We start from the raw sequence: 25,733 nt of genomic DNA on the forward strand, positions 1-25,733 counted from the left end.
CCGCCGCCGCCGCCGCCGCCGCCCCCCGCCCGCCGCGGCTCCAGTGAGCTCATCCGCAGCTGGCGGGCGCCCGGCCCGTTGCCACGGCAACGCCTCTCCCAGGGCCGCGCGGACTCGAGCGGCTCCGGTAAACAGGACCTTCTGCCGGACTCTTCCCCTCGCCTTTGGGGGGTGGGCGGGGGAGGGGGGGTTCCTGGCGGCTTAACCCTTTCTTTGCTGGAGACCCAGCACCGCGGCGTTCTCCATCTCCGCGGGGCAGCTGTCGGCGCGCTGCGCTCGGCGGCGGCTCAGACCTTCAGACGCGGGCACGGAAGCGGCGGCGACACTCCCTGCACCCCCACCTCCGTTCGCTCCGGTCGCCTAACGCGTTCATGGGGCACCTACTATGGGTCAGGCGCGGCGCCGGGGTCCGCGACACCCCAGACAACGAGGCAGCCGCCACCCTTGCCCCTTGCAGCTTGCGGTCCGGCTGGGGCCCCGACAACCAGGGTGCAGGCAATGAAAGCCCGGGGGCCCCGAGCGGGGGGCACATGGGTTCCCGAGCCGCGCCGGGAGGGGAGTCAGGAAAAGGTTCCCAGAGGGGCAATGACTTTATAGTGTCCACCGCCCCCACTCACGTAGGACAATCAAGGAACACAGATCGCAGGAGTTAGGACTGCCAAATAAGCACACGCGCAAGTGTTGTGGGCTTTTTATGCTGAGGACAATGGGGGGCCACGCAAGGTTTTTGAGCCGAGGAGTTCCCTGATGGAAGGGAGATGTAGCTGACAGTGGTGATTTATGGGCCTGGGGGGAAGCCTCCAGGCTCATCTCTATACCAGAGGAAAGTCACTCTTGTCTTTAGCTCAGGGGTCCCTAGAAGGAAGGGTCTAAAGCTCAGGCAAGGGGGAGAGGGGAGATAGAGGCTTAGCCTATAAATCCACGAAAGGGGTGTGCGGGAAAGAGAAGGAAAGAAAGGACTGCAGAACAGGGGGAACATTAGATACTGTCAGGGCTGTCCCGGTAAACTGGGGGCCCAAGATTTGAGGGACTGATTTAGATATCAAAGTCACAGGAGAAAACTGTCTCCTTCCTAGCTGAGGGTTTTGCTCATTCTGTGAGATCTTCGAAGCTTTTCTAGAGCTTGTTACAGCTTCCTAAACTCCATCATGCCGTACCCATTTCAACTAAGCTCAGTAAACTTTCAGAATAAAAATTTTCAAGGTACTAGAATTTTTTTAAAAAAAGTATAAGCACTTATTTACTTATTTTTAAAGATTTTATTTATTGGGGTGCCTGGGTGGCTCAGTCGGTTGAGCATCTGCCTTTTTGGCTCAGGTCATGATCTCAGGGTCCTGGGATCAGGGGGGAGTCTGCTTATCCCTCTCCCTCCACTCTTCACCCCCACTCATGCTCTCTCTCTCTCTCTCTGCTCTCTCTTGTCAAATAAATAAAGATCTTTAAAGATTGTATTTATTTATTTTAGAGGGAGAGAGAGAGCAGGTGAGTGGGGGGAGGGGCAGAGGGAGAGGGAGAGAGAGAGTCTCAAGCAGACTCTGCGCTGAGCTTGGAGCCGGTTGCGGAGCTTGATCCCACGACCCTGAGATCAGTACCTGAACCCAAATCAAGAGACAGACAGACGTTCAACCCACTGAGCCACCCAGGTGCCCCCAAATTATAAGCATTTAAATTACTGTTTTGTTTGTTGAAGCATCATTTAATACATTTTCACTTTCTAAAAAAAGATCAAAGACTTGGCTTCTTCAGGGTTAATTAGTCCTGGGGTTCTGGGGTGTCACGAGGCAAACTGGCAAAGTAGAGCAAATGGCAAGTGGAGAATAACCGGGAGCCCCGCTGGCTACCTCCCCCAAGCCAGGGCGTGCAGCAGGCTGGTCGCCTTCGATGTTGTGGCTTCCAGATTGCCAGGCACATGTCGGGTGGACAAACCAGAGAGGAGGCTGGGGAGCTCCTCAGCAGTGGCTGCCATTCCATCTGCTCCGTCATCTTTGAGTTCTAGACACTAACTTGTTTTAGAAAAATTCCCTGCCTCAGCTCGTGGGGTCAGACTCTGATGAGTGAGGCTGGGGCCTGTGCTTTGCAAGTTTCCTTCCCTGCCTGCCTGTCACAGCCCCCAACCCCATGGCCGCTCCTGTCCCTGAGCCATTCAATGGCTCTGTTGCCATGGCAGGGTCCCTCCTTTCCTGTGTGGCCCTGTCTCTGCTGGCTTCCTGGAGCTTTCCCACCTGATGCTACCTCTGGTCCATCCCAAGCCCTGGTTCTCCAGCTCCAGAGGCCAGGGTAGCCGTCCAAGGTGGGGGCGGTGCACGGGAGCCTGGAAGACCCTCTCCATGATCCCACTCCTCCCAGGTCCTGACACTGCTCCAACCGTGCCCCCAGCCCCTCCTGGTCATGCTCCAACCACGCCCCCAGCCCTCCTGGTCGGTCCTTAGCTTCTCTCCATGTGGGAAAATGAGGCCTAGGGTAGGAGATACTGCCTGGCCTCAAGTCAGGAAAGGTGCGGATGGGAGGAGGGAGACAGAGTTGATTTTTCTTAGTTTTTTTTTAAATATGTATTTTATCTATCTATCTATCTATCTATCTATCTATCTATCTATCTATCAGCAAGAGCACAAGCAGGGGGAATGGCAGGGAGAGGGAGAAGCAGGCTCCCTGCTGAGCAGGGAGTCCGATGTGGGACTCGATCCCAGGACCTTGGGATCATGACCTGAGCCAAAGGCAGATGCTTAACCGACTGAGCCACCCAGGCGCCCCGACTTGATCTTGAATCTGCTTTTTCCACCTAGAACAACCATGGAGCGCTGCGGAACCTCTCCTACCCCTCCCTCCCCTTCCTTCCTTCAGCATCCTGTTGAGGAGTGAGGGCTCTGGTGCAGGTGGCTTTGCCTCTAAGTCTCAGGGTCTCCATCTGTAAGGTGGAATTAGGAACAGTTATAACCGACTTTATCCTGTTGCAGTGATTAAAGCAGGCCAGCAAGCAAAGGGGGTAGTCTTGGGCCTGGCAGTTTGGGGGCACTCTCAGTTACCTCCTGTTTGTTATTTTCTTAATCTCTCTCTCTCTTTGCAGGAGCACAGAGGTGTTCAGAATTCAGCAGATGGGAGCAGGCCGTTTTTCTCCTCCCGTATCAGGCACAGAGCTTGCTTCATCTCACCTATTAACAAAGTGAAGGAGAACCAAGGGCCGACGGGCCAGAAGGAGGCTAGCCTGATTAAGATGGGAAGAGAGCCTGAAAAGGAGCCTTTGACCAACTCCTCTCCCCCAAACTGTTTCATTTCCATTCAAATTCCCTTTGGATGCTAAACATTTACTGAGAGTCTTTCATTCCAGCAACTTCACATATGTCATGTCGCATAATCCTCCCCACACTCGTGAGCAATTAACTATGAGCCCTAATATTTTATGGATGAGAAAACGAAGTTCCAAGAGGTTGTGTGCCTTAATTGAGGTCACACTAGCCTAGGCCCATCTGGCTCAAGCCATGTTCTTTTTTTACACCAGCTTTGCCTGAGAGCCGGGGTTCTGCCCAGTGCCAGCCACTCTGGACGGGGATTTCTGGATCAGCGTTCAACCCACGTTCTGGTTATGCTTTCCCCTCTGGAAGGCACAGGTGGTGCAGTTCCTCCAGGAATTTCTGACACCCCTCCTTAGAGACTGGGTGTCCCCTGCTTGGGTCACTGGGACCCTTTCCTTCTCAGCCCTCGTGTGACAGCAAGCAACCCCTCCTCTGGGTCACGGCCACCTGCCTGTCAGCGCACAGTGGAAAGGTACACACACAGCAAAGAACAGATGAGAGGTTTGGGTGTTGTTCCTATTCTTTTATGCAGAGAGCTGGTGTGGGGAGAGCAATCATTCACTTATGCTCTGGCCCGTGACATCTGGATGTGGCTGAGCAAGGAAGGAACTTATTTTAGGGGCAGGGAAAAATCCACAGCCTCACCTTGACATGCTCTTGGCAAAGCTCCCCCACGTCGCTCCAGTGGCTGACGTGAGCCCACCAGCAGCAGGGCTCCCCTGCTCTTGTCCTCCTTAGGCAGCCCTTGCCCTCCTTCCCTTCTCATTCCATTGCAATCCCATCCCTGGCCCATTTTCTCCTGCCTAGAGACAGCTGCATGCGAGTTCCTTCCCATCCACCACATCCTCATCCGCCTCCCTCTGAGGAAACAAAACCAAGCCAACCATCCCACCCAAACCTCAAACCCAGGTTTGGTTTGTTCTTGGTTCCAATCAAATGTCATCCAGGAGGTGTGGGGAGGGAGGGGGAGGGTGGGAGGGGCCGCGGAGGCCACCCAGGGGAAGGGGTGAGCAGGGCCCAGACTGAGGGCCCCAGGCTTCTTCATCCTCTCCTGCTGTGAAGGGCGGGTCTTTGGCTGAGATCGGTTTGTACCCTCTCTTCCTCTCTCTGGGTGCTCTGCTGCCTTCTACCTCCCACAGTGGGGCTGCAAGATGGGCAGCTGTGGGGGCCCATTAGGGGGCGCTGTGGAGTAAGCGACATTTGTCAGGGTACCACTGGAAATCTCAAAGAATCACTGAATTGGCAAGTAACACAATAACAGAATTTTTGCCTAAGAACCATCTGTTGCACTTCTATGCCCCTGGCTTTGGAGGGTCATTTCTTTCCCCCACAAAGAATTAAGGCATTCATAGCTTTACAAGGATTAGTGTGTCTATGACCGAAAGCAGAGAACAAAGTCATGGACATTCTGCAGCATTCACCATTAGGCAGTCTCAAATGTCAGACTGCCATGCCAAATACTCTCTACTCATATTCTTTTCTGTTCCTTTTGGGAGACCCATTTGAACATGAAGGAAGGGAACGAGAGTGTGGTGGTTTAGATTCTCTTTTTTTTGAGTCACAGATTTCTGCGTCTGAGCAGCTACAGATCTTCCTGTTCACTGATTGCCGAACATGCTAGGACAGTCGGACCAGCTCTAGACTGGCCTGAGGACTCACAGCTTGCTTCTCAGAGCTTTCCCTGACCTACTTCCCAGCCAGCTAAACAACCTCCTCAAACCTGAGGGAGGTGTGGGAGAGGGAGAATCCCTCCAAACATTTTCATCACACAGCGTTATGAGCTCCGAGCTGCACGCATGGACTCAAAACCCGCCAGCTCATCCCCGCCTTGCTAATGTCCCTCCAGCCCTGATCTCAGCCTCCAGCTTCCAAATAACTGGACTGCCTCTTAGAGGCCACACCTTGAAGGAAGATGCTTCTGGGAGGCCCTAATATCTGATCCACTTCCTGTATCTCAGATCAACTTAGAGCAAAATAAAAAATACTGTCCTAAAGGCGAGCCAGGTGACATCTGACCAGCCTAGATAGCAGTGTGGTCTGGGCTTGGCTACTCCCTTTTGTGGGTCTCAGGTGTCTGGGGAGATCAGGGCAGTTGGCCCTCAGGCCATCCCCAGCTCCCTGCCTTCTCAAATAGGCAAAAAAAGGCACCTGCCAGTTCTCACCCTTTCTGCTTTTTCCTGTATGGCTGGGTGTGTGCCAGCTAAAGCTAAGGCTTTGCAGAGACCACCTAGGAGGCAGGTTCTAGTGTCAGCCTCTTTTATCAGTGAAGAAACAGCCCAAAAGAGGTAGGTGCCTTGCTCAAGGCCACTGCGAATGAGGGCCAAAGCTCGGAAGGGCCCAGCAGTCTAACCCAGGACAAACCCTGCTGCTCAGCCACTAGGACCACGGGTGGGAGCCACTGTGTTCACGTGGCCGGCTTGGGAGCAGAGACATAGAAAGCCAGGGAGCAGCAGAGCAGAAAGGGGCCTCTCAGTTGGGCATGACCAAGACCCTCATCGAGGAGGGAGGGGACCTGCCCGGCCCCGGACATTTGCACAAGGGCAGCACCTGCGCCTGGGGCATGCTGGAGCAACCCTAGCAAGCCAGAAGGTGGGACCCAGGGGAGGAGAAATTCCCATAACAGCCCCACTAAGGAGAAAGAAAGGAGGAAGCGGGAAGGTGGCCAGGGGGCCCACGTGAGGGAGGGCTGTGAGAATCGCTGCCACACGTGTGGAGGGAGGTGGGCGAGCCTGCGGCAGCCTCCTCCCTCCATGTCTTCCTTCTCCAGCGCTATTTCGGATAGTCCTACTCTATGGGTTTGAGGAGCAGCTGTAGGTGGGTGGCCCAGGGCCAGAATTTTCATGCCAAGGTCCCATTCTCTTGGGAGCTGATTGCAGGCCAGGTGTACAAAGCGGGACCTGGGGGGAGTCAGTCCTGGAACTTTTATTTGCCTAACAATCCCCTAGGTTCGGGGGGGGGGGTGGGGGGAAGCTGGGTCTCATCTTCCCCACAGGGATCCTCAGGCATCAGGGGCTGCAGCAGGCCTGCTCAGGGGCTTCCCTTCCCTGATACCCTGTTCTGAAGAAAATGACTGTGTGTGTGTGTGTGTGTGTGTTGAGAGGGGAACTGTTGAAAGGGTCTCAACAGAGAACTGTCCTCCACAGGAGCTAAGCCCTGTGGTTCTCCCCTGGGGGCAACTTTGTTCCCCAGGAGACATCTGGCAACGTTGGAAGATGTATTTTAAAGTCATAGTCTGGAAAAGTGTGTGGGGGGGTGTTCTGGCATCAAGTGGGTAGAAGCCAGAGATGCTGCTAAACATCTACAAAGCACAGTTCAGCTTCCCCTCCACCCCCCACAACAAAGATTTATCCTGCCCCAAATGGGAAACGTGCTGAGGTCGACAACAATTGGTTGCTGAGCCCATTCCCATCTCTACCCCCTTCCCCGGGAGTCTTGAACAAGTACTTGCCCTGCATCCCATCTGCTGTGTAACCATGTTACAAGGGAAATGCTAAAATCACAGTCATCTGGGTCCTGTGAAAAGATAAGCACAGCCAGGTGGGCCTTTGCCATTCTCTTCCCATGCCCATTCGATTCTTCTCAGTGGGTCTGGGAACGTGGAGGAGGCTTCGGTGCACTTCACGAGCGAATGGTGCCACTTAGTGGTACCAGGGTCAACAGCAACAGCAGGAACATCTCCAAGAACTGGAAATTGTTAATAGTTAGCTGGCTTAGTTGTGAAGAAAATTTCTATGGGAAAAAAACGGGGTCCACCCAAATGAGAACAAACAGAGGCTATTTATTCAGAGATTTCTATAGCAGGGAAGTCAGCCACCATCACTTGCACATGGCAGAGACTCAAATACCCGCGAAGACTCAAATGCTAGGTTTATAGAGGAAAAAAAAAGGCTTCAGGTGTGCCCTAATAGGCGGTGGTTGGCACAAAGCAGCTGGAGGCCTGGGCATCCTCTGTGATCGGTTTGGAGAAGATATTTGGCTTTCTCTGGTTGGTCCTGAGATGGAAGTGGGGGATGAAAATTAGAGAAGTTGGCAGTCATTGACCAAGTCCTGACTGTCTGGGGCCAGTGGCTGCAGAGGCCGAGGGTCCGAGTTCTACTGTCATATATTGGCCAGTGTCCATTTGTATATTTAGTCTCTTAAGTCATTAACCATCCCAAATACATTTGTGCTGTTACTAATCCTGAACCAGATTACATAAAATGACCCATGTGAGAAGCAGCTTGACTGCAAATCAACATCTGTGATTTTTTTTTTTTTAAGAATTTATTTATTTGACAGAGAGAGACACAGCGAGAGAGGGAACACAAGCAGGGGTAGTAGGAGAGGGAGAAGCAGGCTGGGTGCCCGATGCGGGGCTTGATCTCAGGACCCCGGGATCATGACCCAAGCTGAAGGCAGACACTTAACGAACGACTGAGCCACCCAGGCGCCCCAACATCTGCGATTTTTAAAGGCTGCCCTTGCAAATTCTGAGTTAGGGTTCATATCTGATAGAACGGCGTGATTTTGCTGCCCATGTGCCTTAATATGGATGACATCATTCTCCTCATTGACAGTCACGTGGACCCCAGGAATCCCTCAACTTCACCTGCTTGGGTGACTATAGATCCTTGAGAAGTTGCACCTCTAACCCCACCACGACCACCATCACCAACAACAGCACCATCACCACCTCTAACACGGGGCTACAGCCCCTAGTACCCTCACCATCACCTCTGTTTCTCTCCCCCTTGCTGTTTAGAGCCATATGACCTTCCTTTGCTTCCTCAAGGTTAAATCAAACCAACAACCCCTGCCCCCAAATTCCCACACTCAACTCCTTCCTCTTGAGGGCTTTATTCTTTACATGTCTGAACACCCTTCCTCTCCAAAGTAGCTGCCATCCTTGGGGGTTCTCCCAATTCTTCATTTCTTTCATGCTCTTGCCACATTGAAATTGCACATTATGTGTTCCCCTGCGGGGTCTCCCTCATGAGTGATCATCTTGTAAGGGCAGGATGTGTGTCTCCGTGTGTCTCCGTGTGTCTCCATGTCCCGGGGCCTAGCATGATACCTAGTTTTAAAACATATTATGGAGCCTTGATAATATTAGATTCTGCTTAAGAAATACGTATTGGGATCAAAAAGTATTGGTTGAATGAATAAGCATGGTCTTTCAGGAGCCACTCCTCAAGGTCCAAACACATTCCCCAAATCAATGCTGCCTGGAACTCTCCGTCCAAGGATAACCTCTCCCCGCCTCTCCTCACATTCTGCTTAGCTGAAAACCCTACCTGTGTGCAGAACGGGCTTTCAATTCACTGCGCGTCTCAGCGTTTCCATGCCCTTTGTAAGAAAAGTTACAAAGATGTCCGTGGAGACTGAGAGGCACGGAGGAAGGGGAGGGCACAGAGGGTGCCTTTGCATTTTGCATTAAACCTATCTATGGAATCCAGGACCCGAGGGCCAGGCTAGCCTCCGAGGGTGTCCGCACTGCTTCCGCTTTAAGGGGCGGAGCCCGAGCGGGCGGGCGGGGCGCTCCCGGAAGACGCGGGCGCCGAGTCCTCGACGTCGGATCCCCAGCCCTCCGCGCGCCCTCCACGGCTCTCCGCGGCCGGACTCCGGCCGTCCGCACCCCTCTCCCCCGCCCTCTTCACCCTGATCCCCAGCCCTCCCCTCCCCACTCTCTCCATCCCGATCGCCGGCCTTCCGCACACCCTTCCCGCTGTCGGCGTCCGGATCCTCGGGCCCTCATCTTTGAACCTCTGCGCCCCTCACCTCCCGGCCCCTGGCTCTTCCCGACCCGGGCACCCGGTGCCTGGGTCTCCGGCGGTCCGCACTGCTCCTCCCCCACGCCGCGGCTCTCAGCCCTTTGTCCCGGGTGTGCCTTCCTTCTTCCCCCGCACCACCCTTGCCTCCGCCACCCCCCGGCTCTCGGCACCCGGGCCCTCCGCGCCGACCTCCACCCCCAACCCCGCCTAGCCCCTCCGCGCTGTGGCCCTCGGCGGGTGCCCGGGCACCGAGCTGGTGGTGTGGGGTGTCCTGCGGCCGCCAGGCTCCGGCTCCGCCCGCGCGGCCACCTCGCGCAGGTCGCGTCCCCGCTCTGGGCCTGGCCGGGCGTCTGGCTTGGCCCCTCCCGTCCTCACAGTCGGTGCAGTTCTGAAAGCCCCCGAAGGCGCAGCCGGCTTCAGGCCTTAGGTTTAGGCGAGGTACCGGGAGGGAGAGGGGTGTGGGGCGGGGACGGAGGGGCCGGACTGCGCGGAGCCTGCCCACGCTTAGCCTGCACGCGGGGTCCGAGCGGCGCAAGATCTCGCTGGCACCCCACGCTTAAGTGGGATACTCAGCTGTGGCCCTGGACTCGTGTCAGCTTGCCTCAAGCGTGAACATAGGTGGGTGCCCTTTAAGCGGGGGGCAGGCAGCCTAGGCCAGGGACCTCTGGGAGAGGATGGTGACCCCCTGGCGCTTCTCCGTCAGAGTCTGCTTGTCGCACCTGAGGGGTTTGGAGCTCCGAAAAGAACTCGGCCTTTTAAGATCATCTGGATGCTCTCGTAATGCCAGACTCTGTTGGCTTCTGCTTGGTACTTTACCCAAACTTATCTCAGCCTATGGGGACACTGGTGAGGGGGCTCCTGAGAGTGTGTGCCAGCGAAGAGCCGGCTGGAGTGACCTAGCTGAAAATGGGCCTCTGGAGAGAGTCTCCCAAGGGGGGCGGCTAGGATGCCTCTTTCTGCACCTCCGTATCTGGCTCCGGGCTGGGGCTCTCTTGATGAAATTCTTCCCCCTCTTGCTCTTCTACCCCCTCACCTACCTGGCTCCCAGCGTCTCCAGCCTGTGGCTCTACCTGCTTCTGAAAGCCACAGAGACCTCAGGCCCATCATACATCAAACTGGGCCAGTGGGCCAGCACCCGGCGCGATCTCTTCTCAGAGGCTTTCTGCGACCAGTTCTCCAAGCTGCATGTCCGGGTGACCCCCCACCCTTGGACTCACACTGAACGCTTCCTGCGCCAGGCATTTGGGGAAGACTGGGGGAGGGTCCTCTGCTTTGAGAAGAAGGAACCTGTGGGTTCAGGCTGCGTGGCCCAAGTGTACAAAGCACGTGCCAATCCCACCTTCCTGGAGCATGACAGCGTCCAGAGACTTGCTAAGGCCTCCCACCTGCAGGCTTCTTCAGAAGCGGGGCCAGTCGGGAGGCTGGGAGAGCTCTTTGGCCCCCCGGGGAAGGGGTGGGGGTTTCAAGAAAGTCTTGCTGACCAGTCATTTCTAGAAAGGCTGCTTCTCCCTAAAGCTGACCCGGTTGGATCAAATGCAGTCGTGTCTCAGTCTTCAGCACCTGCCCACCAGCCTGAGCCGGATCACCTCATCCCCGTGGCAGTGAAAGTAAGTGCTCGGATGTCTTCGGCTGGTCCTTCCTGTCTAAAGTTTCACCGACTCCACAGAGTGGTCCCGGGTCAGGAACCCCCATTTGCAAATCACCCCACATTGCCTTCTACTGATTTTGATTAGCTTGACCTTTGTGTGCCTGTGCTGAGCACGCTGTATTTCTTGGTTCGAGGGTGTGGTTGTGTGAAGAGTCTGATAAAGGAAATGAAGAGGGTTTGGGGTCTGCTGCCTCTATAGGTGGAGGAACCACCCCCCAGCTGAGCCACTCCTCTGGGGCCAGGATAAGTCAGGGACAGTCTGTGGCGAGCCCAAGATGGCGGTATTCATTTTTACAGAAGTGGCTTCCTTCTCTCTTCTTTTTTAGTCACCCCTGCCTGGGCTCCATCATTTTTGTCTCCACACTTTTCTGTCCCCGTTCAGCATGATCCCAGGGGTCTGGCAGACCCCAGCAGCAGGTACCCTTGATGCTCTCTTACACCTCCTTGGAGACAACCCTCTCTTCACACCCACTGAATCATACTTTCCAAGGCCTGAGGCCTGGCTTTTTATAAATGCTGCCAGTGATTCCCGTGAGCCGGCACGTTTGGGGAACACTGGACCAAAGTACCCTCTTGCTCTGGGGAAGACACAGGAGCGGATGGTGCCAGTCATGGTGGATGCATTATTTACAGTTTTTTTTTTTTTTTAAGATTTATTTATTTATTTGAAAGAGAGAGAATGAGAGAGAGAGAGAGAGAGCACATGAGAGGGGGGAGGGTCAGAGGGAGAAGCAGACTCCCCACTGAGCAGGGAGCCCGATGCGGGACTCGATCCTGGGACTCCGGGATCATGACCTGAGCCGAAGGCAGTCGCTTAACAGACTGAGCCACCCAGGCGCCCTGGACGCATTATTTAGTGTGTACCAGCTGCCTTTGAGGTAGGCATTTGCTTAACTTACATCTCTATTTATATCTCTGCTTTGTTCCTGAAAGGACTTCATGGGGGGGGGGTAAGGACTGTTATCTCCATGTTTTGTTTTTAGATTTTATTTATTTATTTGAGAGAGAATAAGCAAGAGAGAGCGCGAGCAGGGGGGAGGGGCAGAGGCAGAGGGAGAAGGAGACTCCCCATTGAGCAGGGAGCCCGATGTGGGGCTCGATGCCAGGACCCCGGGATCATGACCTGAGCTGAAGGCAGATGCTTAATCGACTGAGCCACCCAGGTGCCCCCTATCTCCATGTTTTAAAAAAGAGGAAAAGGGGGTGCCTGGGTGGCTCAGTCGTTGAGAGTCTGCCTTCAGCTCAGGTCATGATCCCAGCGTTCTGGAATGGAGCCCCGCATCAGACTCTCTGCTCCGCGGGAAGCCTGCTTCTCCCTCTCCCACTCCCCCTGCTTGTGTTCCTGCTCTCACTGTGTCTCTGTCAAATAAATAAATAAAATCTTAAAAAAAAAAAATTAAAAAGAGGAACAGGAGGCTGAAGAGGTTGAGTAGCTTGGCCAGTTTCAGACTGGGAATGAGTTGCAGAACCAACAGGCATTTGAAAGCAGACTCTTTCCATCCCACCTCTCGGCATCCTTGCTGGGGTTCTGTGACTCTACACCCTTCTCTGACTCAGGCTTTGGACTCAGTACCTGGTGTGCTCAGTAAAATGCAGATTCCTGGCCCCATGCCCAGAGTCGGTGATGCAGTAGGTCTTGGTGGAGGCCCGGCTGTCCCCATCTACACCGGGTACTCCACAGTGACTTCGATGCACACTGATGTTTGGGACACCTAAACTTAATGTATTTGGAAGGAAAAGCCCACCTGTTCTTCCCGGCAAAGCTAAGTGCAGCGCAGAGGAGTTGGCCCTGGTATCTGAGCGAAGGCATGCAGGAGTGAGGGAGAGGAGGGTCTCGGGTGTTGGGACCACATGCGTTCCCCTCTGATGAGAAGCTGGCTTGGCTCTCTGATGCTGGGGCCCCATCCCGTCAGGGTGAACGTGCCCTCCTGACCCCTCCCTGCCTCACTGTTCTCCTTCCTGGCAGGTGCTGCACCCTGGCTTGCTATCTCAGGTGCAGATGGACCTGCTCCTGATGAAGATGGGCAGCCGAGTCCTTGCGCTTTTGCCGGGAATCAAGTGGCTTAGTTTGCCTGAGATCGTGGAGGAATTTGAGAAGCTCATGGTCCATCAGGTGAAGTCTCCTTCCCTCAGTTGCAAATTGCATCTCACATAGTTCTTGCCATCAGCTGTTTAGCAAATGCTGAATGGATGCGTGACTTCCCAGTGTGTCACGGCCAGTATGGTGTGGTGGTCGGGTAGGTAATGCTAACTGACGTAACAAAGAATGACCAGATCTCAGAGGCCAAATGCTACGAGGTGATTTCTTGCTTCTGTCAAAGTTCCATGCCGGTGAACTGAAGGAGGGAGAGGGAGCTCTACTCCATAGTGACTCAGGGACCCAGTTTCCTCCCGAGTTGGGCATGGTCATCTTCAACCTATGTCATCTCGGGTCAGTGTGGAATGGGGAGGAGACCATGGAGGATCCCGTAAGAGATCTGGGGCCTTCTTAGTCCACAGGCCAGAGCAGAAATGCCACAGCCCAGTGTAACTGAGTGTGCTTGGGAAGCTATCTTCCTTACTGCCTGGCAGGAAAGTGCAGGATTATGGTGGGGCCTTCAGCATTATTACCTGTACCACAGGCAGCCGCTGAACTCCCGGGTGAGAAGAATTAGTGAAGTCGTGCACCGTGCCTTTGCTTTGTTTCCAGGCCCTCCTCCCTATCCAGGACCCTTGGAATCCTTGCTTAAGTAGCGAGACTTAGTGAACACACTTTGGGGGCAGTCAGGGCTCCAAGTGGGCAACCATCCTGGCTCCCTGTTGGAGAGTGCAGAAGTTGGCAGTCATTCAGGAGCAATGTGCTAGGTCCTCATTTATGTCCTCTGATGTAAGGTTTTAAGTCCCAGGAATGCATTTTAATGTTTAGAAAGCTTTGCTGTATGCTATGGAGTAATGTAGTTTTGATAATAAAAGAAGATTAAAAGAGAGAAAATAGCTTCTGTTCCCACAGCCATCTTCGCATTACTCTCAGTCCTACCACCCATGAGAGCTTTGGTTCCCCTTCTAGAAGTCTTATAGACAGCATGGGGGTGATGAGTGAGATTTTCTCATCCATAAGGAAGGTATTGTAGGCAGAGTAAATATTTTACGGACAGACCTGTAAATATTTGCAAATAGAGCAGTATCTCAGAGACTCCTGTAGAAGTCTCTACAGGTTCACTTGGGTTCAGCTGGGGCCCAGAGAGGAAGTGGTCATTCTGTCCTGAGGGTCAAGGCTCCCCAGGCTCAGGCTGAGTCTTGGAAGGTGAGTGGTGTTTACAGTTAGACCAAATGGGGGAAGAACATTCCCGTCAGAGGGAATAAGGAAGGCAAAGGAGAGAGGGGGAGGCTCAGGTAAGCTGGGATGTTCAGCACCATACAGACTGGGGGAAGCTAGAGTTCTGGGCCAGAGAGGAAGTGGGAGGCACAAGAGATGGATCTGAAGAGAGAGCCACCTTGGATGTCATCCTCAAGAATTTAGACTTCATCCTGAGGGTAGTGGGGGGGGGCACCAGCAGATGGATTAGAGAGAGGAACGACGGGAGTCAGAGAGCCCCACTCAGGTGCCTCTGTTAGGGCTCCGGTGACTGGCTGCGAGTCAGCTCGGGAGCCACGGGGCGGTGGGGTGGAGCTGAGCGTGCTGAGACTGTAGCCCACTGTGTGGAGGCCACTGTGTGGAGGCCAAGAGAGAAGAAGTAATGTGCAGCCAGGGGAGTGGGGGCAGTAAGTTCTCTTTAGACACGGAGTTTAAGGGCTACCACTTGAAGAGAAGTGTGGAGCTGGTAGCAGGGTCTGGCCGGGGTCTGGCCAGAGACTGTGTGGTCTTGTCACGAGGAGGTGCCAGCTGAGGATGGAGGCGGTGGAGAGGGGGTGCACAGGCTGGTGAAGGGCAGCAGCTGAGAGAGCATCAGCACGTGTGGGGCATGCAGAGGAAGAACGGCCAGGAGACCAGACCCAGGCGGAGCGGTTGGAGGCTGGGGGAGGGTCACGGGGGGGAAGTAAACAGCAGGTGCCAGGAGATGAGTTGTTCAGGAAGAAGGGGGTCCTCAATGGCACCAGTACCGGGCGCCCCCAGAGCTCGTTAGGATAAAGGTGGGAGCGGTCCCTTGAGTCAGGCACGCGAAAGGCTTGGTGAGTGTAGGGAGCAGGGTCAGTGCAGTGGGCGGAGGGGAGCGGGCTGCTGGAGACCAGTGGAGACAAACCCCTGGGACATGGGGAAGGGCTGCATGGGCTGGAGTGAAGGGGGGTGAGCGCAGAGGGAATGGCGGGGAGGCAGCCAGGCCCAGGTTCTGCAGGGGTGTCTGCAGCTGTAGCTTCCAGAGGTTCATGGAGGCAAAACCACCCCTCTCGAGTCTCCTGGGGCGTTCTGCAGGAAGGCAGGAGGGGAAGGCCCGTGGATGTGGGGACTGGCTAGCCCTATGGTGCTGCAGATGCTGCCATCCTGGTGCCCAGGTCACCCCTCAACCCTTCTCTCCATACCCCTCTAGATCGACCTGCGTTACGAAGCTCAGAATCTAGAACACTTCCAGTGCAACTTCCTGAATGTGAATTCTGTCAAATTCCCCACCCCTCTGCGTCCCTTTGTCACCAGGGATGTCTTGGTGGAGACGTACGAAGTAAGTGAGAGCTTCCTGGGGCTGTGCCTTTTGCTCACGGCTGGGCCATCTCCGCTGAAAAGACAAAAGCCAAGAGAGCATGTGATTACTGTCCGTAAAGCTGAGGGGAGTTCAGATACGGGGTGGGGAGGCAGCAGAGGGAGATGGCTGGGAGCCTGGACGTGGCCCCAGACTTTTCTGGGCTTGAAAATCTTTCCATTTTATTTGCTGGTGACTTCATTTTCCTCCTGTGTAACAGTGGGTGCCTGTCCCTGCCTTGTAGGCTTGTCCCAGGAGTCAGTGACACGTTGAATGCAAAATGCCTTCAGCACAGAGTTTGCAAAGAAAAAGTGCTCAGGAAGGTGTTGGTGTCACATCGTTGGCCTTAGCTGTTGCCTGGTCCGGCCTCCTTTGTAAAAATGGTAACGTGAGACCCAGGGAAGTGACATGAAAGACCCACTGTTACTGGCTGTGTGACCTTGAGCAAGTTACTTAAACTCTCTGGGCTTTAGTTCTTCTCTTTGCTACTGAGGAATAACAAGATCGACCTCAATGGACACTTGTCTCCATGGACAAATAGCTAACCTATATGAAATGTTTACTTTCCCCTTTCTTCTCTTTCTCCCCTTTCTTTCCTGCTCGAGGTCACAGGGCTCACTCATGTCCCTGTTGGCTCTCCTGAGGCCTGCTCCTGTCTTCTCTCATGACATTACAACATCTCTTATCTGTGGGTGGTGGAGTCATGGGTTTCCTCCATAATAAGCCTATGGGACTTGTTTTCTTTTGAGAAGTGTTACAGAAGGGAAGAGCAAACAGGTTAAAATTAACTTGTGGGTGACAGATTCAGAGGGATTGTAAGGAAGGGAAAACTCTTTGGGAAGAGTCGGGATGGGAAGGTGGCGCCGATGTGTCCCGTGGGGATGAAGAGCGGGGCACTGGGCGGGCTGTCCAGGGTAAAGCTCTCTCTTTCCTGACCTTCCTTAAAGGAGAGCGTGCCTGTGTCCAGCTACCAGCAGGCGGGGATTCCCACTGACTTGAAGAAGAAGATTGCACGGCTGGGGATCAACATGCTCCTGAAGATGGTGAGCTCGTGGGCTTGGAGAGGGTGCTCTGGCCCCGCAGGTGGTCGAGTTGCGTGTGGGGAGGTGGTGGAGACACCGGTCGGCTGCCATGGGCGGTGGGGGGTGAGCAAAGCAGCAAGCCACCATGGTGAGAGTCTGCTCCGGAAGTAGCCCCTTCATTCTGTGCCTTTCTGTTAAGCACAGTCTTGGGGGCATGCATTCTGTCACCATGCCGGGTGCTGTGGGAAGAGCGGGGAGACAGACCCAGGCCCTGCCCACGTTGCCTATAGTTTAGACAGCCGAAGATATCGTATGTTCAGTGGCACTTCATTCATTCATCCGGCAGTGTTTATCGAGCACGTATTCTGTGCCAGGCACTGAATTAAGTGCTAGGTTTACAGTAGTGAGCGAAACAGACATGATTACAATGTTCATGGAACTACCGTTCTCTGGGAAGACAGGCCACAAATAAAGGACACAGGTACCACAGGGTCATTTAGGAGGGGCCTGTCCTGGCCTCGGGATTTATTCAGGAAGTGGCACCATCTGAGCTGAGAGGTAAAGTCTAGGTGTCACCTACGAGGGGACAGCCTGACGATGAAAAGGACACTCGTAGAGGGACATAGTGAGCCCTCAGCCGTGTCAGCTTCCAGGCATTCATAGCAGCTCACGGGGAGGAGTGAAGGAAGAAGGTACGGAAGTGTAGGGCCTGAGCTCTTCCTGGTGGCCGGCACGGGAGACCGTGGCGGGGGGATGGATGGCCCGTGGTTGGCAGGAAAGAGGATGAGCGTCCAGGCCTGGAGGGTGCAGGGTCTGGGTGAGAAGGAACCAGGCGGGAGGACAGAACCCATGTGACTGACGTGAGCCGTGGGGAACGAGGCCGGTGGCCAAAGTGGGGCAGGGGTGGGAACAGGAGCTCGGAGCAGGCCCTGCCTCCACCTCTAGCCTCTAGGGGAAAGTCAGCAGCCCCCACCCGAGGGGCTCCTGGAGCGGCGGGATTGTGGGGGGAGAGCTGGGTGTCCACTCAGTCGGTGCCGTGGGAGTTCAGTGGGGAACCAGGCCACGCTGGGCCGGAGGGGAAGCTGCAGTGGGAGCAGCTAGGGGAGAAACAGCACCAAGCGGACCCAGGAGACAGGAGATCATGACGGGCTCCAGCTTGTAGGATGGAGGACGGAGGCGAAAGCTGGGGGGCTAAGCTGACAGCCATGCGCCAAGAGGTTCAGCCCTGGTGTCAGGGGTCAGCCAGCCCTTCGAACCCACACCCGGCAGGTGTGCCAGTCCCGGCTTCTCTAGTTCTCAGGATTTTCACCAGGGAAGCAGCCTCTTGCTGCCTTCAGAGCCAGAACCCGGACCAGGGGGGGTCTCTGTGTGGCCTGGGGCTGCGGCAGGAGGAGTCCCGGAGAGCCTCTGTAGCGGCAGTTCTCGGCGCCGTCCTCTGGGCTCTCCTTCCCCTTTAGAAGCACTGCGGGTGGTTTCTGCCGACAGAGACGACCTTATTCCTGCCCCACGAATCACACCTGACTTGCGTAGTCCATCGTAGTCCCTGGGGCTTTCTTTCCTGCTTAGTAGGTTCAAAGCCACTTCCCCGGCCCCCCCGATTCTGTGTGCTGGGATGGTTGTCGGTATCACGGTCAGACGTCACTGGGGTGGGCAGATGGAGGTAATGGAGGGGAAGTCTGTTAAAAGATATTTATTTATTTTTATTTATTTGACACACAGAGAGAGAGAGAGAGAGCACAAGAAGGGAGGGTGGCAGGCAGATGGAGAGGGAGAAGGAGGCTCCCTGCCGAGCAGGGGGAGCCCGATGCAGGGCTCGATCCCAGGACCCTGGGATCATGACCTGAGCTGAAGGCAGACGCTTAACCAGAAATAATTTTTCTCTTAAAAATGTCAACCTGGCCTATGCCAGTACAGATTCTGAATGCATGACATAAGCAGTGAGCCTTTATGAAATGGTGTACTCAATCCCTGGGCACTCACGTCACCTTGGAAGCTTTTTTGCACACGGCCTGGTGGTGATGGGGTGGCAAGGGGTGACTCTGCCTTGAATAGCGCTGATCTCCTTTCAGATATTTGTGGACAACTTCGTCCATGCGGACCTCCACCCTGGGAACATCCTGGTCCAGGGTGCCGACGGTCTTTCCGGGAGTCCAGAGGCACAGCTGCAGCAGGTGGGGGTCTGTGACGCGCTGGTGGGGGCCACGCCGCCCGCCTGCCGCCCGCTGCGCCTGGTGCTGCTGGATGCCGGCATTGTGGCAGAGCTGCAGGCTGCTGACCTGAGCAACTTCCGCGCCGTTTTCATGGCTGTGGCGATGGGGCAGGTGAGACCCACTGGGCCCGCGGGAGCTGGGGACAATCTTGAACTGCGGGGCCCCTCGGCCCTCGTCAGTCTTGTAAATGTGTCCGTTTGCCTCTGGTGCTCCCGACGGACGGAGTGGAGTGAGGGGGGAGGGATTGGGAGGGAGAAGGGGAGAGAAAATGAAGCCAGCCGAGGGGTCTTTAGTCAGAATGTGCTGAGGCCCACGTGTGTCACCTGTTCTGAGTAGCTCATGGTTTGGGACCAGGGGAGGAAATGGCTCCACCCTGAATGCTGCCTCCTGCAGGGAGTTTCTCTCCCCTCCGTGGCAGGCCTGCGGGTGGGCGCTGGGAACACTGGCTTCTGGTCCGAGTCACAGCCGGCCTGGCCTGTGCCACTTGCTACAAGACGGCAGGCCGGTGAGAAGCCCCAACACAGACTTAGCCTCCAAGGCTGGGACGATCCCTTGGGATCTGGAGTGGTTTTTGACTCCTGACCCTTTGGCTGTGAGGGGCTCCGGTGGTTGAGAATTATTATTTACAGAAAGGGATTCAGCACAACCTCTACTGAGTCAAGAGTGACAATGAAGAAACCCTCCGACCAACTGGTGTGGAATTTTCCAGCAAGAAAGACCCTGGCAAAGAGAGAACTGTTTTGTTTTTGTTGTTGTTGTTGTTGTTGTTGTTTTTAATAAAGGCAAAATTCAGGGGAGCCCCTGCTCCTTTGGGAGCCTTCTGAGGGGACAAACCAAAGGCTTGAGCAGCCTGAGACAGTTGAAAGTGTCCCCTGAGTCAAGGTTAAACACAGGTGCAGTGGCAGGCGGAGGGTGGGGGGACGTTCCCCTGCACAGGTTGGGGTGAAGGAAGGTCACAGCCAGAGAGGAAGAGCTCGGTTCCCAGGGCGGCGCTGGGGGAGGCGAAAGGCTCTGGGAGTGACCACTAGGGTGTTTAGGGGGCCCGGGAGGTTCTGGTCTGAGGGCGCCCGGGGCAGAGGAGGAGGTGGGAGGCTGGAGCACAGAGGCTGGGCCAGGTGTGAGGAGGGAATGCTCCTCGGCCAGGAAGAGAGCCCACAAGGCGAGTGTGGCCGATCGAGTCCAGAGGCAGGTCCTGGTGACTCTGGGGACGGGCTGGTTGGTCAGCAGGGCCTCGTGGAGCGTGAGCGGCAGGACACTGGCTTTGCTGCTGTGCCCTGCGTGTCTGTTGAAGGTGAAGGAGATGAACACAGCTCCTGGCCCTGGCTGCGCTAGGCCAGTGGGGGTGCCACCACTTTCAAAGTCTCTGTCGGTTACCAGCTATTCTGGAGAGGGGTGAGATTAAAAAAGGATGGGTGGTCAAAGGCAGGATGGTTGAAACCTTGGGTAGAAGCAACTAGGATATGAGGCAGAGCGTCTAGTTTTATGGTCTCTTGACTCTACCAAGTTCCTTTCTTTCACGTCTTGTAGGGCCAGAGAGTGGCCGAGCTCATCCTGCATCATGCCCGGGCCAGTGAGTGCAGGGACGTGGAGGGGTTCAAGGCTGAGATGGCCACACTGGTGACCCAGGCCAGGAAGAACACCATCACCCTGGAAAAGGTGAGCAGGCCACTTGGGGGGTGGAGGCCGTGGGGCGTTTACCGCCCTGGCCCTTAGGGTCGAAGGGAGACCCTCTTTATGGGGAGTTGGGGGTTGAGTGGGGTTGAGTTTTAAGGCAGATAAAGAGCAAACCTGTCCTCTGCCCGCATCTTCCGGGTGTGAGGCAGGTCCCTGGAGTCCCTGGCTCTCAGGAGTGGCTCGGTGACCTGGTGGCATTTATAGTGCCGTAACCCCTTCCTGTCGCGGGTGCAGCCATTCTGCTGCTTCGCTGGGATCAGGAGCTTGGCTGAGCAGGGAGGGAGGGAGGACTAAAGCCCTTGAGCAGCCAAAGGACATACCTAACATTCATGTCCTTTATTTACACCTGAACCAAAGCCCACTCTGTGTTTTAGACACAGTTCTAGCAAACTCGACTGTTTTCTCACCGAGTGCGTGGTCTACACTAGCAGGAGTGAGTCAGAGCAAGGAGTGGCCCCCTGGTCGTGAGGATGGGTGGGTGGCAGGCCGGCCCTGCGGATCTCATGGATTCGGATGTGATTGTGTGCGTGCTGGGGGTGGTGGGAGTGACAGGGCGGACGGGCCTCGAGGCTCGACTCCGGCAGGGGTCTTTGAACTCGCCAGTGCGATGGGGGCTGTGCTGGTGCGCGCGTGGTCCTTTCTGGAATTTGTCCGACAGCTGGTGTGTGTGTGGGCGGGGGGCGGTGGTTGCTAGTGTGGGTGTGAGCGGGTGTGGGTGGGAGGGTGGGGAGGGACGGGGAGGGACGGGGCCTGCAAGGGAGAGGAGTGGTGGAGGGGACTCTGCAGTCAGTTTTATCCTGTTTTCCAGCTTCAAGTTTCCAGCCTCTTGTCGAATGTCTTTAAGTTACTGATGACGCACAAGGTGAGGCCCCCCGGCGGAGCTGAGCCCCCCGCGCTCTGGTCAGGCTGGCGGGGAGGGGTCTGGGGAAGCGGGCGGGTGGCTGCAGGGCGCTGAGAGGGCCTTCTCCTACAGGACATCTCAGTTGTGCAAACATTTTCCGTACCAGTCCGTTTGTGTGAAGTGCGCCGTCTCTGTTTCCTGACACGGTCGTGCCGGGGTCTTTGCCTCGCCACGGTCAGTCTGGGTACTGTCAGTCTAGCAGTCTAAGTACTCGTGGCCCCTAGCCGGAGGAATTTGTCTATCCAATGCAAAAACTGTCTAACTCAGGCTCTTCATACCTTTTCCCTCCTCAGTTCATGTTACTGATGCTTAGTCTTAATGTAAGTCATACTTAGTTCTTTCCTGGGGTCGGGGCGGCCCAAGAGGAGGTGCCTCTTGCCCTGGTGCGTTTGGAGGCCCCAGAGGGGCTGTCCTGGCCCCAGCCCCTTGGAGGGTGGCGGCCTCACGGTTCTTCACCTTGGCCTTTGCCTCGGGCTCTGTCTCTGTGTGATGGAGGGTGGTCTTGGGCCACTCTTCAGAGCCAAGCCACCAGCCAAGGGTGTAAGGCATCGAGGGCAGGGCAGGTTCTCCTCCGAAGACGGCCTTGCCCATTGTTTCTCTTGAGGTTCTGCAGTCTGATAATGAAACACTGCATGGGAAAGGCAGCTACTTGACAAGGATCGTAACACACAACTGAGAGAAGGTTGTCTGGCCGAGCACCTTCACTTTACAGAAGGCACGGGGGAGGCAGGGTGGTCCGCTCGCCTCTCTGGGCCTCGCGGGCGGAGCCAAGACTTGACCCACAACCAGGTCTCTCAGTCCCGCGCTCTCTCTGCGGCTCCACAATTGCTCTGGAGCGGCTGGGTGCTCGGAACAAAACCGACACGCAGACTGAGGGTCCCCCAAGTATGCCATGGACTCATGGGGTAACAGGTGCAGCGAGCACATGTGGGATGCCTGCCACCTGGACTCGGTCGTGCCGGGTGCTTTTCGTCCAGTCTCTCATTCAAATCTCAGGACAATCCCCACTGGCAGGTATGATCTCTGCCATATTATCCGCACGAAGAGACGGGCACTGAAAGGTCAGGTGACTCCCCATGTCCCACCGACTATGCATGCCAGAGCCACGGTCTGCACCCGTCTCCGGCTCTAGAGTTGGCTTTGTTGGTGGGGTTCTGGTGAAAAGCTTTATGCTCTCCAAAACGGTTGACAAGCTCTGTTTTAAAAACGACTTAACTATCACCGTGGGATTGGGAAAAGCTTTAATCATTGCTAGGGAGTGGGGCTGGAGAGAAACAGGAATGAACACACACTCCTGGGAGTCCAGTTGCACCCAGTGTGGAGCCGGTAGCCTCGGCTCACACTCCCCAGCTCTGACCTGCACGAGCCTCTCCGAGCCCGCAGGGCCGCCGGGAGGACTGGCCGAGTCATGGCGCTGTGTGCCGAGCTCTTTCTCAGCACCCTGTAGTGACTGATTTAGCTGTGTCATATTTGTCAGTAGCCCACTTAAACCCCTCCACATTCATCAAGGCAGGCACCTATGCCAAGAGGCCTGGCAACAAACCCACGGCCACATGGCCCCTGTGGCAGGTTCAGGACCCGGGTGCTGGCAGTCTGACCACAGAGCCCCGACTCTTACTGCTTTGTCCTCCTGCCTCCTGTGCTCTAAGTCCGGACACGGTCTTCCTGATACACAGTGGGGGACACCGTAGGCAGAAGCTCCCTAAAGGTTTGCTGTTGACATTGCTCTTCCCAGGATGGAAGAGCAGAGAATGTCTAGTACAAGTACTGCATTCTAGGTACTTCCCTAGGCATTTTGTTTTTTTAGAAAACTTAAAAATGTTTACTTATAGTTAAAAATACATATATAAAATTTACCCTAACCATTTCCAGTGCATAGTTCAGCAGCGTCAACCATATTTACATTGTTGTGTGGCAAATCTCTAGAAGTTTCTCAACTTGCAAAATGGAAACTATATCCATTGAACAGCTCCCGATTAATTTCTCCTGGTGGCAACCACCGGTCCACTTTGCTTCCATGATTTGGGTGACTTTATTTACCTCGTATAAATGGAGTTGTGCAGTATTTGGCCTTTTGTGACTGGCTTATTTCACTCACCATAATGCTCTCGAGGCTCATCCATATTGTAGCATGTCACAGAATTTCTTTTTCAAGACTAAAGAATATTCCATTATATATATATATATATATATATATATACACCATATTTTCTGTATTCGTTCATCCATCCGTGGACATTTGGGCTAGTTCCACCTCTTGGCTATTATGAATAATGCTGCAGTGAACATGGATGTGCAAATATTTCTTTGAGGTCGTGCTTTCAGTTCTTTTGTATATTTACCCAGAAGTGGGACTGCAAGATCATAAGGTATTTTTGTAGTTTTTGAGGAAGCTCTGTACTGCTTTTCCACACATGATTTTACATTCCCGCCATCAGTATACAAAGGATCCGGTTTTCCACATCCTCACCAACACTTGTTATTCTGTTTTTTTGATAATGGTCATCCTAACAGGTGGGAGGTGGTATCTCATTGTGATTTTGATAGCATTTCTCGAATGATTAGTGATGTTCAGCATCTATTCATATGCTTGTTGGCCATTTGAATGTCTTCTTTGGAGAAATGTCTATTCATGCGGCACTTAATTTTTTTTTAAAGATTTTATTTATTTATTTGACAGAGACACTGAGAGAGGGAACACAAGCAGGGGGGAGGGGTAGAGGGAGAGGGAGAAGCAGGCTTCCCGCCAAGCAGGGAGCCCAATGCGGGGCTCGATCCCAGCACCCCGGGACCATGACCTGAGCTGAAGGCAGATACCCAACGACTGAGCCACTCAGGCGCCCCCATGTGGCACTTAATTTTTTAATAAGATATTGGCCAGAAACACAGAGATAGAAAGAATACAGCAAACACTGAGGAACTCACCACGCAGCTTAAGAATGAAAGCCTTGCCCATGGTGTTGAAGCACCATCTGACTCCCCAGACAACTTTTCAGGCCTGAACGGAGACAGATATCCTTTCCTTTCAACAGAGATTATTTCCCCCTGTGTCCACCTGCAGTTTTCCGACCTTCAGTCCATTTGAGAAACAGATTCTTATTCTTCTAGGTTTAAATCTTGGCTCTCCTCTCCCTCACGCAGTGACCTTGAGCAAGTCACTTAACCAGCCTGTGCTTGAGCTTTCTTTCTATAGAACGGGGATAATGATAGTTTTGAGAATTACTTGAGTGATTCACTTAAATTGCTATTACTATTAACCTGGCTCCAAAGGGGAAGAAGTTGGGGCGCCTGGGTGGCTCAGTTGATAAAGCGTCTGCCTTCAGCTCAGGTCATGATCCTGTGGTCCTGGGATTGAGCCCCACATTGGGCTCCCTGCTCAGTGGGGAGCCTGCTTCTCTCTCTCCCCACTGCTCATGCTCTCTCTCTCAAATAAATAAATAAATAAAATCTTAAAAGGGTCGGGGAGAAGCTCTTCGGTGTTTGAGCAAAGCCGCTTGTGCATGGTCTCAAAAAGGCTATGGCAGATCTTGAAGAATGACCCTCATGTAGATTTATCGTTTCTGGTATAGCTATGAAATATTCATTGTATTATTTTTAAGTCACTCAAACACACACACACACACACACACACACACACACACACACCCACCCCTAGAGAAGTACATGCTGCATCCCCCAGACTTCCCCTTAATATTTCTAGTAGATGGGAGGTTGGGTGAGTAGATGGGAGGTTGGGTGAGTAGATGAGATGGTGGGGAGAATGATGGGTAGGGGAAAGAGTGTTAGGTAGACGGTAGAAATCCCAGCAGGCCTGGAGTGGACAGTCACATGGTTACCCAGGATACTGTCCCTAGATCCATGGGCTTTGGAAAGAACCCATGTTTTTCTGTTTCAGGTAAAACTAGAGAGCAACTTTGCCTCCATCGTGTTCGCCATCATGGTGTTAGAGGGGCTTGGCCGCTCACTGGACCCCAAACTGGACATCCTGGAGGCAGCAAAGCCCTTCCTGCTGAAAGGACCAGCGTCCTCCTGCTGACCACAGCAGTGGGCATGCAGTGGGCCTTCATCTGAGACCTGAAGGCCACTCCCAACCGCCTCTCCTGTGGCAGCTTGAACATTTTAAAATTGGGATGCATGGAAGGCATACCAGTATTTTTCATTCTGACTTGGTTTCAGGGGTCTGTTTTAAAAGCTTTGGGTTATTTGGGGAAGTGAAGGGAGGGAAGAGCCCTAGCCATTCAGTCGTGGAAGCTGGGCCTGGTGTCGGGGAAGACTATTTCAGGGAAAATGTTCTGTGGAGAAGGACAAATAAACTCAGTTATTTTGTTTTCTCGTTTTTGTCTCCTCTTTTTTTAACCCTCTCTCCTTCCTGATCACGTGGGTCCTGCTGGGTATTCCATGACTCTCGGATTTAGGTTGGAAAAGGTCACAGAATCCTGTAGACCCATGGCTTCCAAGTGTTTCTGATTATGCATCCTTTTGGTGAAATATATATACTTACATATATATGTGCGCATGTATCACTTATTCATAGGTTTTATACGGGTGCCACCACCACTAGCAAATCTCTGAGAGCCACAGTATAT

At 54.2% G+C, this 25,733-nt stretch overlaps 2 protein-coding genes across 2 annotated transcripts; both read left to right on the forward strand.

The window, feature by feature from the left end:
* Positions 1-371: 371 nt before the first annotated feature.
* Positions 372-9,861, forward strand: LOC113911847 (translation initiation factor IF-2-like). Its single transcript, XM_035723220.1, has 3 exons — positions 372-463; positions 8,779-9,658; positions 9,744-9,861. The coding sequence occupies exons 1-2, from the start codon at positions 372-374 to the stop codon at positions 9,650-9,652; spliced, it is 966 nt and encodes a 321-aa protein (XP_035579113.1). The 3' UTR covers positions 9,653-9,658; positions 9,744-9,861.
* ADCK2 (aarF domain containing kinase 2) lies at positions 9,652-25,475 on the forward strand. The gene is made up of 8 exons (XM_027574390.2): positions 9,652-10,647; positions 12,655-12,801; positions 15,194-15,322; positions 16,288-16,383; positions 18,432-18,683; positions 20,100-20,228; positions 21,055-21,108; positions 25,043-25,475. Exons 1-8 carry the CDS (start codon positions 9,715-9,717, stop codon positions 25,181-25,183), a joined length of 1,881 nt encoding a protein of 626 aa, XP_027430191.1. The 5' UTR covers positions 9,652-9,714; the 3' UTR covers positions 25,184-25,475.
* Positions 25,476-25,733: the final 258 nt, after the last annotated feature.

Source organism: Zalophus californianus, chromosome 12 (genome assembly GCF_009762305.2).
Source record: "Zalophus californianus isolate mZalCal1 chromosome 12, mZalCal1.pri.v2, whole genome shotgun sequence".
Classification (NCBI taxonomy): Eukaryota; Metazoa; Chordata; class Mammalia; order Carnivora; family Otariidae; genus Zalophus; species Zalophus californianus.

Coding starts and splice junctions, on each gene's coding strand:
- LOC113911847 (XM_035723220.1), top strand. CDS start 372: ATGGGGCACCTACTATGGGTCAGGCGCGGCGCCGGGGTCCGCGACACC. Junction 464..8,778: donor CTTGCCCCTTGCAGCTTGCG/GTCCGGCTGGGG, acceptor TTCCGCTTTAAG/GGGCGGAGCCCGAGCGGGCG.
- ADCK2 (XM_027574390.2), top strand. CDS start 9,715: ATGGTGACCCCCTGGCGCTTCTCCGTCAGAGTCTGCTTGTCGCACCTG. Junction 12,802..15,193: donor AGAAGCTCATGGTCCATCAG/GTGAAGTCTCCT, acceptor ATACCCCTCTAG/ATCGACCTGCGTTACGAAGC. Junction 15,323..16,287: donor TCTTGGTGGAGACGTACGAA/GTAAGTGAGAGC, acceptor CCTTCCTTAAAG/GAGAGCGTGCCTGTGTCCAG.